Below are 19,638 nucleotides of genomic sequence, written 5' to 3'. Positions count from 1 at the left end.
TGGTCCTGCTGCCTGGGACCCCACAAACAGATCGAGTCACATAGCTGTCACCCAAGAATCAGTCTGTCTTAAGCATTCAGTTCTGTTATGTTTATCTTGTCCTCTTCCATTTTCTGTCCTGCTCTGGCTTTCACAGACACACCTCTTTTTCTGAAACAGAAGTAACTTTGTATAGAAGAGAACTAAAGAAAAGTATATTTAGGCAGGCTGGTAAAATACAGCTAATTTTATACTCTAATAATTGAGAGAAACCAGTTCTTTAGAATAAATATTTGTCATTCTTTCTCTTAAGACTATGAATTTGGCAAAAGTGTGGGAAAACTAAAGTTTTGGTGTTTCTTTGTTTTTTTTATTTTGAGATGGGGGTCTCTGTAACTCAAATTCTAAAAGGTCTTTTAATAAAAAACTCTGAGCCAGATATTGGGGTAAATGCTGAAAGATCAGAGACAAAGGAATAAGCCACAGCTACCACCTCTTACCTCACCAACTCTTCAGCCTGAAAAAGCCTTTAGTTCTTGTCTCTTCACGCCTTTATGTACCTTTCTCCGCCCAGCCATCACTTCCTGGGACTAAAGGCATGTATGCTTCCCAGTACTGGGATTAAAGGTGTGTACCACCACTGCCTGGCCCTGTTTTCTCTCCTAGCCTGAGTCCAGGATGGCTTTGAACTCAACAGAGATCCAGACCGATTTCTGCCTCCCCAGTGCTAGAATTAGAGGTCTGTGCCACCACTGCCTGGCATCTATGTTTAATCTAGTGGCTTGTTCTTTTCTCTGATCTTCAGGTAAATTTTATTAGGGTACACAATATATCACCACAGGTCTCATGTACCCCAGAAAGGCCTCAGATTCTCTGTGCTGCTGCTGATGAACTTTCTGATCTTTGTATCTCCACCTGAGTGGTGAGATTATAGGCTTGCTGGCTTACACCGAGTTTTCAAAAGGACCATTTTTTGTTCTGACTGTTGCATTTAGAAATGTCCAAGATTTAACCATAGTAGAGAAAACTAGACATATGGCTTACTACACTTATTCCCATTGTTTTTTAACTTCTTTTGTTTCTAAAGTATTTTATATCTCTATGTCTTCCTCAGCATATGTGTCAAAATTGTTAGGAGCATTTCTTCTTGTAGACAGGGGAGTACTGTTTCAAGACAATTGAATGTGGTCTGTGGCCCTGAAACAGAATGGAGTTAAACGGCCACAGGGGTTTCAAGCTATGAGCTTTTCATTTTTCACACTGTTGATCTGTTTTAACTGATTGAGTTACTCATCCTAGCCAGAAAAGTCCATTGCCTGTTGTCACTGGTCAAGCAGCTATTCTCCACTGCATTTTTTCAGATCTTAAGTACTGGTAATTTGATAGCATCCTTCCCTTTCTGGAGTCATAGTATTTTAAGACTGACACTTCACTATCCCCTATAGCTTTAGCATTAAAAATTAAGAACTGATTTGAAAGAAGATACTGAGTCATTAGGTTAAAGACCTAAACAGTGCTGTAACTGCCTCTGGGTATATGTTATTAAGAGGATAATAAGAAGACGTGTAACTGAAACATGAATCCATGTGTCCCCTTGGTACCTCACTGTTCTCATGCTTACATTTTCCTCTTTGTTCCTTGCCCTCCTTCGTGAAGTTGTGAATCTCTTTGAGAATGACCAGATATGGTGTAGAAGGCTTCATGTCCTTTAGCGTAAATCTGCTTTGCTTTGCAACTCTCCAGATGTTTCAGAAAGAACAAGTGGATCCTCTTCAGGTGAAATTGCAGCAGGTGAATGGACTTGGCCAGGGATTAATTCAGAGTGCAGGAAAAAACTGTGACGTGCAGGGTCTAGAACATGACATGGAGGAGATCAATACTCGATGGAATACACTGAATAAAAAGGTGAGTAGTGAGCAAGTAACTCCTATGCTAAAACTGGAAGGGATGAAAAAGAGACATCTAAACCTAAGACTTTCCTTGAAACTAAATGCCCACAAAGTTGAGTGTTGCTATCTGTAATTACTAAAAGGGAAGTAGTAGTTTAAATACTACTCTCTTCCTTCTTATTACTGAGCTCTTCACATCTGTGACACAGGTTGCACAAAGACTTGCACAACTGCAGGAGGCTTTGTTACATTGTGGGAAATTTCAAGATGCCTTAGAGCCATTGCTCAGCTGGTTGGCAGACACTGAGGAGCTCATAGCCAATCAGAAGCCTCCATCTGCTGAGTATAAAGTGGTGAAAGCACAGATCCAAGAACAGAAGGTAAGTGGGGATGTAGACAACGGACTGAAATGACCAGTAACAGACAACACATTTGCCCATAACTTAAGGAGCAAACTCAGAGTCTCAGTAGAACCTTAACCTACACTGGGTTCTCCTGAGAAGAAAGGGAGACATTGATTTTCATTGCTTTACTGTGGCATTTGTTAGACCTAGCAAGCTACATACTTGCTCATGTGTCATGTTTTAAGATCAGCAATATTAATACTGGGTTTCATTATGACATTTTCATTCATGTACATAATATATTTTGATCACATTCACCTTCCATTACCTTCTCATCCCTCTTCACTTGTCCCCATTGTCCCACCTCGCCCTACTTCTACTTTGTGTGTGTGAGAGAGACCTAGTAAGTGTCACTAAAACTGTCTACAGGAATATGGGTTCCTTGTCAATGTCTTTCCCTCTCCCATCTGCTATTAACTGTATCAGATCTTCAGAAAAGGGTGGGGTTCCAGGGGCCAATCTTAACATGGATGTTACACATGTAATCACAGCTGCTGAGACTTCATTAGTGAAACAGCATGTCAGGTCTGGACATCAGCATTACACACACACACACACACCTTCCTCTGGCTCTTAATTCTTTCCTCCCTTTCTTTTACAGTATTTCCTAAGCCCAGGGAGAGGGAGAGGGATAAATGTCTTTACGGCTTGGAATTTAATAATCTTTTGCTTTTTTGAGTCAGGGTCTCATTAGCTCCTGCTGGTCTGAAACATTATGTTGCTAAGGATGGCACTGAATTTCTGATCCTCCTGCCTCCACCTTCCGAGTGCTAGGATTCTAAGTGTGACCCTCACCTGGTTTAGGCAGTGTTGAGGATCAGACCCAGGGCTTCACACATGCTGAGCCAGCACTGTACCCGCTCAGCTCTCTCACTCCCCCGTCCTGTTTATGTTCTTGTTAGTTTAATTTCTATTTCAATGTGCCAGGCATGGTGACACATGCCTTCAAAACTAGCTCTTGCCGGGTGGTAGTGGCAATCCTAGCACTTGAGAGGCAGAGGCAGGTAGATCTCTGTGAGTTCGAAGCCAGCCTGGTCTACAGAGCGAATTTCAGGATAGGCTACACAGAGAAACCCTGTCTCAAAAAATAAAAAATAAATTAAATATATATATATATATCTTTGCCAGGTGGTGGTGGCGCACACCTGTAATCCCAGCACTCGGGAGGCAGAGGCAGGTGGATCTACAGAGCTAGTCCAGGTCAGGCTTCAAAGCTACAGAGAAACCCAGTCTCAAAAAAACAAAAACAAAAAACAACAACAACCAAAAAAAAACCAAAACTAGCTCTTGGGAGGCTGAGGCAGAAGGATTTTTTGAGTTTCAGGTTAGCCTTGATTACATAGTATAGATCGTGTTTCAGAAATTACCAGGTACAATGAATGTACACCAAGGGGAAAATTTTTTTTATAGACCATGTTTATCTTAAAAGAAATTTTGGCTTTTTCTAGTTTTAGTGAGATATAATAATAAATGAAATTGTATCTGTTTGCAGCATACAAGATGATGTTTTGGTATATGTATGTAATACATTGTGAAGTGACTGCCTTAAGCATATCTGTCATTTCAGATCCTAATGATTTTTCTGAGTGATTTTGTCTTTTGCTTGTTTCTTGTTTGTTTTCTGAGACTCTATGGCTTACCAAGAATTCAGTATGTGGACCAGGCTGGCCTTGAACTCACAAAAATCTGCTTGCTTTTGCCTCCAGAGTACTGATATTAATGGTGTGCATCACCACTCCTGGCTCATGTACTTGTCTCTTAATTCAAAGGAAGTTACAGTGACAGCCATGACACTATTTAAAAACTGAAGTGAGTGGGAGTAGTAGGCACTGTACTGTGTCACATACTTTTTGGGTCAAGAATGCATTGTTCAATTAAGCTTCAGATTCACCCAGATGAGTTGTTTTGGAGTTTTTTGTTTTCTTTTTAAGATAAGGTCTTATTGTGTACATCAGGCTAACTTCAAATTCATGGAGACCCACCTGTTTGTGTTTCCCTGGTGCTGGAATTAAAAGTGTATGCCACTACAACCGGCTCTTGGTTTATTTTCAAATGACCCTGTGTTGTTACTTTCCTCTCTCTTTAAACATATATGGAACAGTTGCTCCAGCGACTCCTGGATGATCGAAAGGCCACAGTGGATATGCTTCAAGCAGAAGGAGGCAGAATAGCACAGTCCGCTGAGCTGGCTGATAGAGAGAAAATCACCGGGCAGCTGGAGAGTCTGGAAAGCAGATGGACTGAACTCCTCAACAAGGCAGCAGCCAGGTAAGGGATTTGAAGCATGTGCAGAGGGTTATTTTGTCCTGTGTTTGGTTAGTCACTGAAGTGCTGTAAAAGCTCTTGGATAATTCGTGTATTGCTTTGGGGGTGTTCAGTGGCTTTTATTGACAAGTGATAGGTGGTTAGTGATAACCCACATATTACTCTCAGCAGCTGATATCAGAGACTGCTTGATGTGGGTGGTGGCTCTGCCACCGTAGAGTTGCTGTTCCAGAAAACAGATGCAGATGCCTACAGTCTAACCAAGTTATAGTTTGAGTTTTTGAGACAATTTTTTCTTTTCATATATATAAAGTATATTTTAATGTTTATAATTGAAACTTGTCATGTTTCTTTTCTGTTGTTTTATACTAATATTTGATTTTTTTGTATCCTCAAGTACTAGCATGTGATACTGTTAAATATATATGCATTCAAGAGATGCATACATATTTTCCATCTAAAATAAGTAAATTAAACATGAAATAGGCTTGCTAAGTGTAACTTGGATAAAGCAGGTATTAAGTAAAGTTTTACTGAAATACATCACACAATCCCAAGTCTTTTTATTTTTATTTCATCTTATTTACTTTGCCAATGCTAGAGGTTGAACCTAGCACGTCATCATGCATGCTGGGCAAGAGTTCTGCTACTGAGCTACATGTCCCAGTAGTGCCAAGCCTTTTTAAATAGCTATCCATTCAGTCTGTTCTTATCATCCAAACCCAGCATTATGGCCTTTCATTACTAATTTGGTATTCATAAAGATCTGTGGTTATTTCCAGGTTCTACCTAAGGTGGCTTCCTCTCCCCTTTGTAATGTATAATATACTTATAATCCAAGCTTAATGTGGATATCATATAAGATTTAAGATTCCGGTTGGGGACTTAGCTCAGTGGTCGAGCGCTTGCCTAGCAAGCACAAGGCCCTGGGTTCGGTCCTCAGCTCTGGGAGGGGAAAAAAAAGAGCGAGATCCAGGAAAAGCGCAAAGCTACACAGAGAAACCCTGTCTCAAAAAACAAAACAAAACAAAACAAAAAGATTTAAGATTCCAAATGACCTGTGAAGTAAGAGTGTGTGTGTTGGGGCGGGGGTCAGTCTTTTAAATTTTGACTCATGGTATAGTTTTGGCTTGAAATTGTCAGAAGCCTAATTGGATTTTTTAAACTGTGGAGGGACTTCTAGCTCATAGAATTACTATTTGGTTTTCAAATATTCTCTTCACTCATGTGCAGAGATAGCAAGGGTAGAGTAAGACATGAAGACAGTTGATTTGAGGTTCCTTTAAGTTTTATCATGGCTGTTTGTTCTTGTGGTGCACACCCTACGTTCCATTCTAATATGTGGAAGGTGGTCTAAGGAGGAGTGATGAAAGATCTCCTTCTGTCTTACTCTACTCATGAGGTGACTGGAGAAGTCTTTGTTTAAGCCATCAGGGCTAGCTTTCTCTGTTCCAGTCGTGGGATAATTATCTACTCACCTTAGAGAAGGCCAGTGGGAAATGACACGGTGAGACTACTCCAGCTGCAAAGCAGCTCTACCTAATAGTGCGTTCTGTTTGCTGTGGGCACTGAAGCCATGCCTACTGTAGACTGCTCTTTTACTGGATTTAACACTGCATGACTTTCTGCCTGAGCAACTTGTTCTGTGTGTTTGTGTAGGCAGAAACAGCTGGAAGATATCTTGGTTCTGGCCAAACAATTCCATGAGACAGCTGAGCCTATTTCTGACTTCTTATCTGTCACAGAGAAAAAGCTTGCTAACTCGGAACCTGTTGGCACTCAGACTGCCAAAATACATCAGCAGATAATTCGTCACAAGGTAGGAAGGCATTATGATAGATGAAACACAGAACTGGAAGTAGAAACTGAAAAACTGCAGCATTCCCTAGAAAATGTTTTATGGAGTTTTTATTTTAAGATAAGGTCAAATTACTAGTTGGAAAAGATCCATTGGGTTGGAGTAAAAAGTAGACATTGACTAATAAGCTAACAGCAGAGGGAGGAAAAACAGCTTATGAGCTGCTCTTCATAGTGCTTTTGCCATGCAGCAGGTGAATTTTTATTTTAATTTGTTCTGTTATTTGTTATTCATTGTTTGTGTTTGCTTTTCATTTATTTTTTTGTTACTCATTTTTTTCCCATCTGGATTTCCAGGCTCTAGAGGAAGAAATAGAAAACCATGCAACAGATGTGCACCAGGCAGTTAAAATTGGGCAGTCCCTCTCCTCCCTGACATGTCCTGCAGAACAGGGTATCATGTCAGAAAAGCTAGACTCCTTGCAGGCCCGATACAGTGAGATTCAAGACCGGTGCTGTCGGAAGGCAACCCTGCTTGAGCAGGCACTGTTCAACGCTAGGCTGTTTGGGGAGGATGAGGTGGAGGTGCTCAATTGGCTGGCTGAGGTTGAGGACAAGCTCAGTGCAGTGTTCGTAAAGGATTACAGACAGGATGTCCTGCAGAAACAGCATGCCGACCACCTGGTATTTGTGTTTTCATTCTTATAGTTATGTTACTAAATTATTTTGTCATTTTGATATGTGTTTCTCTTCATTTCTTCTTCTTTTAATTTCTCTCTCCTCACCTTCATTCCAAACACTTCAACTTTATTGTGTGCATAGTGTGTTTATGCATATAAGTGCATAGTTGAATTGATGCCAGGTACTCATTCTTTTTGGATAGGTCCATGAGAATACTTGTATTTAACAAGCTTAGCTGATGATTATAGAAGATCATACAGGTTATAGTCAAGGCCCATCTCACCTGCAACTTGTGATTTACATCATTGGGTAATGTAGCAGTAGATTTTTGAGTAGATGAGAGCATACTGTAACAAAACCACACATTCTAAATGGTACCCATAATCTCATCATGTAGTTGTAACAAGAACATTTCTGAAATATCAGGGATTCCATGTCATCTTATAAAATATTCCTGTTTTAGGTTTTTTGTTTTTTATTTTTTAAATTATGTGTCTTTGTGTATATGTGCCTGTGAGTGCAGAGGCCAAAAGTGTCAGATCTGTGTGGAGGGAGAGTTACAGGTGGATGTGAGCTGCCTGATGGTGGTGGTGGGAATCAAACTCAGGTCCTCTAGAAGAGCAGTACATGCTCTTAACTGATGAGCATCTCTCCAGCTATATTTCTGTTTACTTTTATGAAGTCTCTTTATTTTGGACATAATGGGCATTTTTGCTGTATTTCATTTCTAACATTCTTGTGTTCTTTTAATACTGATAGATTGATAAAGCTGATTTCATCCTAAATCTTTTCTCATCCAGCCCAAAAGAGAGCTTGTGTATAAAGTATTTAATTGTCTTGAATAATCAAATAGAGAGTAACCAAAGAGAACCAAAGGGAATCAAATATTTGATTTTAAACAAAACTGCTAACTCACCTCTTTAAATGCTCTTTTAAAGCTCTCACATTTCTTTTCTTTGTTGTGCAATAGTTTTGAGATTAAAGCCATTTTTTTCTTTTCAGGCTTTAAATGAAGAAATTATTAATAGAAAGAGGAATGTAGATCAAGCTATTAAAAATGGTCAGGCTCTTCTAAAGCAAACTACAGGTACTTTGAAAAGTGTACCCCTTAGCACCTCTATGGTTTTTTTAGATTATTTTATGTGTTGAGTGTTTTGCCTGTGTGTGTGTGTGTGTATGTGTGTGTGTGTGTGTGTGTATATATATATATATACACCAGTTGTGTGCTTGGTACACCCAGAGGGCTTTGGATCCAATCCCCTAGAACTGGAGTTATAAGTTGTTGTAAACCACTGTGTGGTTCTGGAAACCAAACCCTGGTCTTCTGCGCCATATCACCAGCCCCACATCTGTAGTCTTAAAGATCATAAGCACCCAGCATGAACCTCTTCTCTTGGTCTATGAGAAACTTGGTTTTCAATTATATTACTGTATTCTCAAGGGAAGTTGGTTATGTGTTCATTTCCTGCTAAATCTTTTAAAAACCACAAGACTTAGTTGTCTTATATCTGGTTATAGATGACAATACATTGAATACTAGCATTATCTGTAAAGTTCTGCAAACATATGGAAACACCTACAGTTGGATTTAGAGCTTAGTATTATTATTATTATCATTATCATTATTATTATTATTATTATTATATTTGTGTTTTAATTTTACACATCAGCCATGGGTTCCCCTGTCCTCCCCCTTCCCGCCCCCGCCCCCACCTTCCACCCAGCCTCTCCCCTCCATTCCCATCTCCTTCAGGGCCAAGACTCCCCTGGGGATTCATTTCAACCTGGTGGATTCAGTACAGGCAGGTCCAGTCCCCTCCTTCCAGGCTGAGCAAAGTGTCCCTGTGTAAGCCCAAGGTTTCAAACAGCCAGTAGAGCTTAATCTTAAAAGTGATTTATGCGATTGAAGGTTTATTTCAAGTTAACCCCCAGTTTGGGATATTAGGCTATAAGCACCATTGCAAGGAGTCTGTGAAATTGAAGCTCGAATTTAAAGACAAAATTGAAGAGAGCTCCTTGGTGTGAGCAGTGCTGTGCTGTTCTTCACAGGTGAGGAGGTGTTACTTATCCAGGAGAAGCTGGACGGAATAAAGACCCGTTACGCAGACATCACAGTCACTAGCTCCAAGGCCCTCAGAACTTTAGAACAAGCCCGGCAGCTGGCCACTAAGTTCCATTCTACATATGAGGAACTAACTGGGTGGCTGAGGGAGGTGGAGGAGGAGCTGGCAGCCAGTGGAGGACAGTCTCCCACAGGGGAGCAAATACCCCAGTTTCAGCAAAGACAGAAGGTAAGCCATCATTTTACACTGCAAGGAAAGAGGTTTCGTCTTTGAATCTTGTCCTTACCTTTACCTTAAATCTCAACCAAACGTGCTCCTGCTTTGTCTTGTTTACTCATGACAGTAAGGTCTGACAAAAAGACATGGGTGAAACTATAGTCTGAAGAAGAAGAAAGAAATCAGTGTCCAAGTCCCTAGGAAGTTTGCTTGCTGTGTTACGTTCTCTAATTGACCTCCACTGTTCATTCTCTAAAAGGAGGCCAGGGAGATGGATGAAGGCACTGGAAGGGGGAAGAGTAAACAGGACAAGTAAAAGAAGTAAATGGGGAGAGGTGCTTCCTAGGGACTTCTGATTCTGCAGAGGAATCAGATGCAGTTCTTGTACAGAAACACCGTGCAGCTATTCATTAGGTTAAATGTCCATCCATAGTTGGAGCATTAAATAAAAGAAGGAAAAGGAACACTGTTTACTCACAGACAATGTGGCTCAAGTCTTGCAGACAGTTCTAAGTAAGGCATCAGCTAAGCCTAAAGTCAGGTTTCAGAATGATTGAAAAATGTGATACAAGGAAAAAAGAGCTGAAGGAAGGAGGTCAGTGCCCTGCTGGGATATGTGGTAGAGACAGCGCTTCCCACTGCTCCTCTGCTGATGTGCTTAATTTAGCAAGGTGTGGCCTGAAAACTTTTCCCTCCTTAGGAATTGAAGAAGGAGGTCATGGAGCACAGGCTGGTGTTGGACACAGTGAATGAAGTGAGCCATGCTCTTCTAGAACTGGTGCCCTGGAGAGCCAGAGAAGGGCTGGACAAACTTGTGTCTGATGCCAACGAGCAGTACAAACTGGTCAGTGACACTATTGGACAAAGGGTGGATGAAATTGATGCTGCTATTCAGAGATCACAACAGGTAATAATGTTTATAATGCTGTGCGTTAGTGTTTTAGGTCATGGGGTATGTATGGGATACAGTACTAAAACCTATGTAAGTACAGGTTCAGGAAGAATAATGAGATCAAAATAAATACAACAAACGTGCTTCAGTAATGGAGAATACTTGGAAGAGGTTTGATCCAGGAATAGAGAAAAACTTGCAACAAGAGACCTATGTGAGTGAGGCTTTTTGTTTTTAAAGATTTTTTTTTTTTAACTTTTATGTGTATGGATGTTTTTTTTCTTCATACATGTCTGCGCACCATGTTTATGTCTGATACCAAAGAAGCCAGAGAGGGCTTGCGATCAGATGGTTGTGAGCCACCATATTCAGGTCCTCCGAAGAGGAAGTGCTCTTAACCTCTGTGCCCTTTCTCCCTAGCCCTGCCTCCCCACCTCCCTCAGTTTTTTGTTGTTTTTTTTTTTTTTTTTTTTCTTTTGAGACAGGATTTCACTATGTAGCTCCAAGTTGGCCTTAAATTTACAGAAATTTGCCTGCCTCAGCCTTCTGGAAGCTGGGGTTAAAAGTATATTTAGCATTTGATGGAAAAGGGAAAGATACCAAGAACTATAATTACTTTCAAATATGCAAACCAAAATAGCATAGTTGCCCAAAATAGAATCCTTTAGTAAACACAGGTGTCATGTTTCCCCTTTTTCCTTCTGCCTTCTGGCAGGGAGGGGAGATAATTACTCTTCTCCATAGCTGGATATGTACTTTTCCCCCTTTCATCTTTTGAGACAGACTATGTAACCCAGACTGGCCTTGAACTCAGGCTCCTCCTGAATCACCTGAGGCATCACTAGCACACCAGCTGGCATCTATTAATATGTCATAACAAAACACACACCCAAGTGAATGGATGACTCCTGGGTTCACAATGATAAATATTTTCTGAACCATGAACACTGTGTGATTCCAGCTACATCCCTAATTTGTCTTTAGGGTTATGCCTAATCATTGCAGCTAATTTCAATTACAATGTATTGTGCTTGGGAAACTGAGTACCCACTCACACTCTACATACATAAACTTTGAGACAGTCTGCTGTGACCTAGTCTGTCCTCCAACTCACTGTCCTCTGCCTCTATATCCCAGGTGCTAGGATATAGGCCTTCTCCATGATGTCAGTTCATTTTCTCTTTAGACATAGGCTTAGCAGCCCTAATCCAAAAATGTGAAGTATTCCAAAATCCAGAGGATGCTCAACCAGTAATGTTGCCTATATAAATTTTGGAACATTCAAAATACTTCTGGTTCTAAGCATTTTTGATAAAGGGTAATAAAGTAAACAGAGGTTAATACAGTGGAAGAAAAGGTTATAGAGATTAGAGAACTGTAATGATCAATAGTTATACAGAGCCGGGCAGTGGTGGCGCACGCCTTTAATCCCAGCACTCAGAGGGCAGAGGCAGGTGGATCTCTGTGAGTTCGAGGCCAGCCTGGTCTACAGAGTGAGTTCGAGGAAAGGCACAAAGCTACACAGAGAACCTGTCTTGAAAAACAAAAAAACAAAAACAACCAAAAAAAGTTATACAGAGAACGTTCTTAGTTTTTGTGATTGACTTTGGGATTCTTCTAGGTCCCATTCTTTATCTGACCAAGTTCTTTCAAGTCAACACTACTCAGCTGTCTGACATTTTAAATTTATATTTAAACACCTGTATCCAGGTATGATAATACACAAGGTTATATCATAAGACCTTGTCTCAAAAATAGTTAGATAGATAGATAGATAGATAGATAGATAGTTTTGGCAGCACATACACTAGAATTGGAACAACACAGAGAAGATTAGCATGGCCCCTGCGCAAGGATAACACAAATTCATGAAGCATTCCATATTTGTTCCATAATAGCTACACTGTTAGTTTACAAACAGGTCAATCGGCAAAAAACAATGAACTGTGTGTGCACTCTTGACCTCTTCCTTCTGTAGTGGCTCTTCCCTCACAGCCTCCTGCATCTCCAAGGCAGGTCACTATTAAATGCCCTGATATATTCATGTATTTGAACCTGAGTGTTTGTTTTCATTAATTAAAATAATAAATAGTAACAAATGTAACTAAAATTACTACAGTTTAGTGTTGGAATTGAAGAGGATTGACAGAAAGTACCACTTGATTAAAGTTCCCTGATTAGAAAGCACATTTGGAAAGATTCCAACTCCTGTTTCTAATGGAGGACCAATCATCTCCTAAGTTCTGTAGCTTCTCTTGAAGGAGTTGAATTCTAATTTTCCTACATTTTTGTTGTTGGGATTTTCTTTTTGGAAATTTATTATTGTTGTGAGACAAGGTATGCTTGTGTAGTTCAGGCTGGCCTCAAACTTTTGATCCTCCTGCCTCAGCCTCCCAAGTGATAGGATCATAGGCATGCATCACCACCCTCAATCTTCATCATGTGTCGTCACCCTGTTCCCCGCCCATGGTGCTGGGAATTGAGCCGCAGCCTCACGCATGCTCAGCAAGTCCTCTTCCACCAGCAGCAGAGCCCTCTTTGTGATTCTTAGGAAATCGTTTCGTTTTTCACTTACTTTTTGAAGTGTGGCTGTGTTTCTAAAAATCCAGGCCTTTCTGGTGTTGGTTAATTTACAGCTGTAAGAAAGAGACCTTGGCTGTATGTAACTGTTCATTTTCTTGACTATATTAGTACGAGCAAGCTGCTGACGCAGAACTAGCATGGGTTGCTGAAACAAAGCGAAAGCTGATGGCACTTGGTCCAATTCGTCTAGAACAAGACCAGACCACTGCTCAGCTGCAGGTCCAAAAGGTGAGTATAGAACAGCCCGAGTGCTCCCCATGTCCTGACTGGAAGAGAGTTAATGGTTTCATGGAGTGATGATAGCAATTAATCTATAAATGTTTGATTTGGATGAGGAAAAGAGTTTGTTTGTTTCTTTTGTAGCAAAGGGTAAGTAGACCTTTGAATCCAAGAAAGAATAGTTAACAATCTCCTAGGTGATTTATGAAGGAAATGTTTTTGTAAATAACTAAAAATAAGCATTGAAAATAATTTTTTCTTTTGAAGATGAGCATCAATGATAGGTAAAAGCTAACCTTTAAGAATACTTTTTAGATATTTTAAAGCGGGGATTCCATTTGCTGTGTCTGACATTTCGTCAGCATGGGTACAGGGCAGGTCCTTTCACTTCTTGGCTTAATTGCAGTTTACTTTTCAAAGGCTTTCTCCATTGACATCATCCGACACAAAGATTCAATGGATGAACTGTTCAGTCACCGTGGTGAAATCTTTAGCACATGTGGAGAGGAGCAGAAAGCTGTATTGCAGGTGAATTATAATTTTTTTTAATATAAAAACAGTTATAATTCAAAAGTCCAGGGTTATTTGAAACAGGAAAGTATTTTCTCTGTAGAAAATAGTAAAAATGATAACAATTCCCAATAAGCCCTTTTAAGCCAAATAATAGCTTCTGGGATACAGAAGAAACCTATCTTCTGTTCAGAGAGCTATATTTTACTTAAATTGTGTAAGTGAAATTCCTGTGAATTACAATTATTTTTTATGCTGCTATTCTTCATCATGGTAAATTGAAAGTAAAACAATAAAATAGTGTTTTTAAAGTGGTTTTTTTTTCCCTTCCACTAGACTTTCTGATTATTGATGATTAGGGCAGGGAATGGGGCACATGCCCATAATCCCTTCACATGAGAGAGTGAGGCAAAAGCCTCTCAAGTCCCAGGCCATCTAAGTTATATCTGTCCTTATCTTAAAAGTACAACACAAGGTGCATGGTAACCACTGTTCCTCAGAAAAAAATTGACTTGAGCTATTCCTCCTAAGCACCTAAAGAGTAAGAGTGCATTTGGAGGCTTTTCTCTTACATCAGCAATCTGCAGGGTCAGTTTCCCACTGTTTTGTTGGGATAATATTGTCTCATGGTTGTGCCTGTCTGCTAGGCTTTTGTTTTTGTTTGTATGTTTTTTGGAATGGAGCCCTGATTGGCCTGGAACTCACAGAGATGGCCTGGCTCTGCCTGCTATGCCCCCAGCCCTAGAAGATCATTTTTATTATATTTTTCTTGTGTTGTGTTACTACCTTTTCAACTATATTCATACTTTTCAAATTCTAGAAATAATGTATATGCATAGTAGTTAAATTTGAATTAAATATAAAGAAATTAAAAGTCATTTATTCATTAGTCCATCTTAGTTAATTTAGTGTGTTTCTTTACACTTGTGTGTGTGTGTGTGTGTGTGTGTGTGTGTGTGTGTGTATGTGCGCACGCACACACAATTTTGTGGAAGGCCTTTATGCATTTTCTTTTATGCATTTTCTTTTAAGGAAAAATGGTTTATAACTTTTTTTCTGTTTTTATTTGACCCATAGGAGAAAACTGAGTGTCTAATACAGCAGTATGAAGCTGTTAGCCTGCTCAACTCAGAGCGCTATGCCCGCCTAGAGCGGGCACAGGTCCTGGTGAACCAGTTTTGGGAAACATACGAAGAGCTTAGCCCCTGGGCAGAAGAAACTCTGGCATTAATAGCACAGCTGCCCCCTCCAGCTGTTGATCATGAGCAACTCAGACAGCAGCAGGAAGAGATGAGGGTAAGGAGCAAGCCACTTCCCCTCAGTGAAAATATTATGGATTAAAGCCTACGAGGTGAACTTTATGTTACAAAGTCAATTCCTAATCAGAATTTCTCTTCACAGTGCAAATGCATGTTAAATTTTCTTCATCATTTAATATTAATTAATTTAATTAATTAAATGCTAAGATTATAGATGTGTCAAGAAGCTGTCAAGCCAGGCATGGTAGTGTATGCCTGCAATCCCAGCATGCTGGATATTGTTGGTCATGAGCTAGAGGACAGCCTGGGTTACAGAGAAAATTCTAGTTCAGGCTGGGGTATAGCAAAAGAGATTTAAAACAACTTTTGTATACAGGGATAAAGGAAGAGCTAACTAGGGCTGGGATTAGCTCAGTGGCGGAGCGCTTGTCACATGCCTGAGGCCCCAAATTTGATCCCCAATGTACGAGAAGAAACAATGAAAGAACAAGCTAAAAATCAAAGAAATGTAAAATATTTCTGAGGCTATTCAGGTAGTAAGTGTGACTGGATGGCTCTTTCACTTGATGAGACTGAGAGCTGTGAAGATATTAATCAGAGAGTTTTTGCCTCGTGTATAAGGTGAAAGAAATTTATAGATGTATCAGTAAAACTGTACTGTGAGGAATGCTTTACTTAAGTGTCACTTCTGCTCTAAGGTTTCTCCTTAGTGTTCTTCCCATGTTTCTTTAGGGAACATAGCAGTAAAGTCAGAGTGGTTGAGTTCCCGAATGATTGCTGTCTTCAGTTACACTGCTTGGTGACTCAGTCTGAAGTGTAGACAGATACTGAGCTATGTAATAAATATTATGATGATGTGGTGGCAAGACATACTTAGTAATAGTGTGGGAAGTGAGACACAATATGTCCAGGAAGACTTCCACAGTGATTGGACATCTGATCTGGTTTGGGAAATTAAGAGAATTACATAGCATTAGAGCCCAAGACCCCCATAAACAGTGAGAGAGGCTAGGACATGCTGGTTAACAATCCAGTTTGTTCCTCTTAAAATTGTTATTACAAAGTATCTAAATAAACTGATAGAAACGTGCTCATTATTTTTGGTTTGTTTGTTATGACCTAGGAAACCTCACTATATTTTTGTTGCTAATAGCTTGCTCTCTTCATTTACTATGTTTTAATTCATATTTCTTTCCATAGCAACTAAGGGAATCCATCGCTGAACACAAGCCTCATATTGATAAGATACTAAAGATAGGCCCACAACTAAAGGAGCTAAACCCTGAGGAAGGGAAAATGGTGGAAGAAAAATACCAGAAAGCAGAAAAGATGTATGCCCAAATAAAAGATGAGGTGCGCCAACGGGCCCTGGCTCTGGATGAGGCTGTATCCCAATCCGCTCAGGTATGTGTGTTTGTATTAGAACTCTCGACTGCCCACTAGTCTAAGTCATGCCTCTGTGTGCAGGGGTCTGCAGAGTAGGAAACTGTCTGCATTCCTGTTCTCAGGAGTGTTGGCGCACTGACACTGTATGCAGGCTGAAGTGCATCTTGGCTGGGTTATGGAATTGTTCGTTGATGGTTTCTCTGAAAACTTCATGTTGCAGTGACTCTTTAGCAGGGATGATTTAAGGAAAAATTCATCTTGCAGATCCACAACCAGTGATTCCAATTAAGGCTATTAATGGTGAGGTTTAGAATGACAGCACATGAACTTTTTGTTTTGGTTTTTCGAGACAGGGTTTCTCTGTAGCTTGGCGCCTTTCCTGGAACTCACTTGGTAGCCCAGGCTGGCCTCGGACTCACAGAGATCTACCTGGCTCTGCCTCCCGAGTACTGGGATTAAAGGCTGCGCCACCACCGCCCGGCCTAACAACGCATGAACTTAAGCAGCTAGCTTTTTAGTTCAGAAAAAGTATGCTCTATAGGGAGAAGTACACCAAGGAGAAGGGAAACCACCAGCTGTAGAGTTTAAAGCATGTAACTACACACTTCTCAACTAATATATTAGGTACTTTTGTCATGTGTGGGTGTTTTATTCCTTGTTGAGTCAATATTCTTGGTTAATACTTGTACTTACTCAAGTTTCCCCCCCTCCCGTCCCATCTCACTCACATTGTGGAATGTGTCACTCTGTGTTGCTACCTGCTCCTGTGTTCCCCACATCGCCACATGTCATTGTTGTGTTGACTGCGCCCACCATTGCAGATTACAGAGGTAAGGGGCCACTCACTTCCATGGGAATCAGTGTTCTTACAGAGCTGAGAACTGAGGACATTGCCTATTAAGAAAGCTTCCTTACCTTTGTGGAAGTTTAATGTGACCATTCTGTTTGGGATGGAATATAGAAGTAAGAGAGTAATTAATGGGAAATGATTTAAGAAATTTGTTTTTCTTGTAGGGCACTTAACATGGATGAGCCTTACTCAAATTAATAAATCCAGAGTTGGTTTTAAAAGGGGTTTTTAGACGAAAACTCTCTGTGCTATTCTCTCTTTCTAACTTATATATCAAATTATAAATTCAGAATTTTACGATTTTTAGTCATTTTATTCAAAGTCCCAGAGAAGTGGGAAAGTTAGATTTGGTCTTCCTTGTTACCTTTCATCATGCCAGCATCTCCCTTTCTCTTGTTCCACATTGTGGGTTGTTGAACTGCATACCATAGTACTTTAGACTCCAGGCCTTAGCATGTTAAATTCCCGTCCACTTCCATAGCGGTGGAGAGTGTCTGACTTGTTGGTCTGGTCTGTTGCATGCAGCTGTCATCTGAGATGAGACACTGGCTCACCAGTTCATAGTCTTGTCCCTATCCCATCCTGTTAGTTGGAGTTTGAGAAGTATTATGACAATACTAACCATTTTTGTGGATTTTTGGTATACTACTTAGTATTTTTTGACTCACAAAATGAATACTGACTTTTCCCCACTCTAATGGGCCAGCACTAATATACTATGTCCAAAACAGTTTTTTAGACAAACCCAACAATTAACAAACATTGGGTGGGACTGAACACAGGCAATCCTAAACAATAGGTTTATAGTTTGACCTTATGCCCTAACATGTCCCCTAATATGATAAAGTATTGCTACAATGATTAATAACCCAACTTTATTTAGTTTCATGATAAAATTGAACCCATGTTGGAGACTCTGGAGAATCTTTCCTCTCGACTGCGGATGCCGCCCCTGATCCCTGCTGAAGTAGACAAGATTAGAGAGTGCATCAGTGACAATAAAAGTGCTGCCATGGAGCTGGAGAAACTGCAGCCATCCTTGGAGGCCCTGAAGCGTCGAGGAGAAGAGCTCATTGGGAGATCTCAGGGGGCAGACAAGGATCTGGCTGCAAAAGGTACCAGGCTGGGATCTGACAATTCTTTAAGAAAGACCACAGAATGAATTCTGGGCTGTGGCTACCTCCAGCATCCTACCCAGAGTCACTTCTCAAGTAATGAGTATTCCAAAAAGTCTGTGGAATTCATTTAGAATTCAGAACACATTTTCCTATTGAAACAAGGTTACAATTGGCAGTTAGATTCCCAGGCCAGGAAACAAATGCTCCTTTAACCCCTAAAGTGAGGATCACAGTGTCAATAGTGGGCAGAACACAGCTACCTTTTATAACACTTTCCCTGGGAAATTCACAGCAAGTTCAATAAGAACACTAGAAGGAAGCATTCCCATTTCAGCCCTTTTTAAGTTAAGGGCTTTTATCTTACCATATATTTTGTGTGATATTTCCATGGTTGTTTCTGTGGTCCCTTTATGAAGGAGATCAACAAGCAGGAAAAAATTAGTGTCGGGAGATGATAGTAGCAATGCTACTGTGAACTATAAGTAGTCTGAATTAAATTGGATTTCAATGAAAATTTTAGATTTCAAATTTAGAGAGGTTCTATTCACATCTCTTCTTTACTACTTCAGAAATCCAGGACAAGCTGGATCAGATGGTATTCTTCTGGGAGGACATCAAAGCACGGTCTGAAGAACGAGAAATTAAATTCCTTGATGTCCTTGAATTAGCCGAGAAGTTCTGGTATGATATGGCAGCTCTCCTGACCACCATCAAAGACACCCAGGATATTGTCCATGACTTGGAAAGCCCTGGCATTGACCCATCCATCATCAAGCAACAGGTTGAAGCTGCTGAGGTAACAAAAATACAAAACATCACCTTTTTTTTTTTTCCCCCGAGACAGGGTTTCTCCGTGTAGTTTTGATGCCTGCCCTGGAACTCGCTCTGTAGCCCAGGCTGGCCTCAAACTCACAGAGATCCACCTGGCTCTGCCTCCTGAGTGCTGGAATCAAAGGCATGCGCCACCACTGCCTGACAAAACACACTCTTGTGTTTGTGTGGGGGTGGTGATTTTTATTTTGTTTCGTTTTTATGCAATGCCAAGGATTGAACCGGGGGTTTCATACATGCTAAGCAAGTGGTAGTGCCTCTGAGCTAAGCCCCCAGGCCCTGAGTATGTTGTGGTAGATGCTTATCAAGGCTCAGTGTTTTGAAAGCTTTGATTCTAAGGTGAGGACTCCCCCCCCTTTCAGGGAGGAGATAGACAGTACAAAATAAAAAATTCTGAATTCGTCATCCAGGGATAGCAAGTTACTTAAACTCTTCTTTTTCTAGTCTTTCTGGGAAGTCTAATTTTTACTAGATAGACTTCATATGATAGCTGTTTGGCAATGCTTGTCTCGCCATCTTATTTCAGATACTTTTCATATAGAACCTTCTCCTCCTCTCTGTTTGTGAACTGTTTTAGACTCTAACAAAGAACTATTTGTGTTTAAGATTATATAGCCCAGCCGTGACCTGGCCTGTCCACACCATCATTTGTGACTTCCATGTTGTTTCTTTTTTTTTTAATTGGAGCCAGGAAGG

The 19,638-nt window shown here is 40.4% G+C and overlaps 1 protein-coding gene and 1 non-coding gene across 18 annotated transcripts in view; both read left to right on the top strand.

The window, feature by feature from the left end:
- The window catches only part of Macf1 (microtubule actin crosslinking factor 1), a 343,882-nt gene that overhangs the window by 290,811 nt on the left and 33,433 nt on the right, over positions 1-19,638 (top strand). For 12 of the 17 annotated variants that reach the window (XM_036178125.1, XM_036178123.1, XM_036178124.1 and 9 more), the window contains 15 exons: positions 1,723-1,884; positions 2,078-2,248; positions 4,374-4,540; positions 6,197-6,356; positions 6,692-7,018; positions 8,018-8,102; positions 9,065-9,306; positions 9,995-10,201; positions 12,878-12,997; positions 13,409-13,516; positions 14,576-14,794; positions 15,958-16,161; positions 16,965-16,973; positions 17,877-18,108; positions 18,681-18,907. In XM_036178125.1, coding sequence (XP_036034018.1) covers positions 1,723-1,884; positions 2,078-2,248; positions 4,374-4,540; positions 6,197-6,356; positions 6,692-7,018; positions 8,018-8,102; positions 9,065-9,306; positions 9,995-10,201; positions 12,878-12,997; positions 13,409-13,516; positions 14,576-14,794; positions 15,958-16,161; positions 16,965-16,973; positions 17,877-18,108; positions 18,681-18,907 — 2,640 coding nt within the window. The remainder of the gene's footprint in view (positions 1-1,722; positions 1,885-2,077; positions 2,249-4,373; positions 4,541-6,196; positions 6,357-6,691; positions 7,019-8,017; positions 8,103-9,064; positions 9,307-9,994; positions 10,202-12,877; positions 12,998-13,408; positions 13,517-14,575; positions 14,795-15,957; positions 16,162-16,964; positions 16,974-17,876; positions 18,109-18,680; positions 18,908-19,638) is intronic. The other 5 variants (XM_036178133.1, XM_036178118.1, XM_036178128.1 and 2 more) reach the window with 3 other exon arrangements.
- Positions 11,973-12,074, top strand: LOC118578940. Its single transcript, XR_004944328.1, has one exon. It is a non-coding gene; the product is annotated as a U6 spliceosomal RNA (small nuclear RNA).

The sequence above is a fragment of the Onychomys torridus genome, chromosome 2, assembly GCF_903995425.1.
Source record: "Onychomys torridus chromosome 2, mOncTor1.1, whole genome shotgun sequence".
Taxonomy (NCBI): domain Eukaryota; kingdom Metazoa; phylum Chordata; class Mammalia; order Rodentia; family Cricetidae; genus Onychomys; species Onychomys torridus.
Note: the sequence above shows the minus strand (reverse complement) of the source record. Positions and strands in the feature narration are given on the sequence as shown.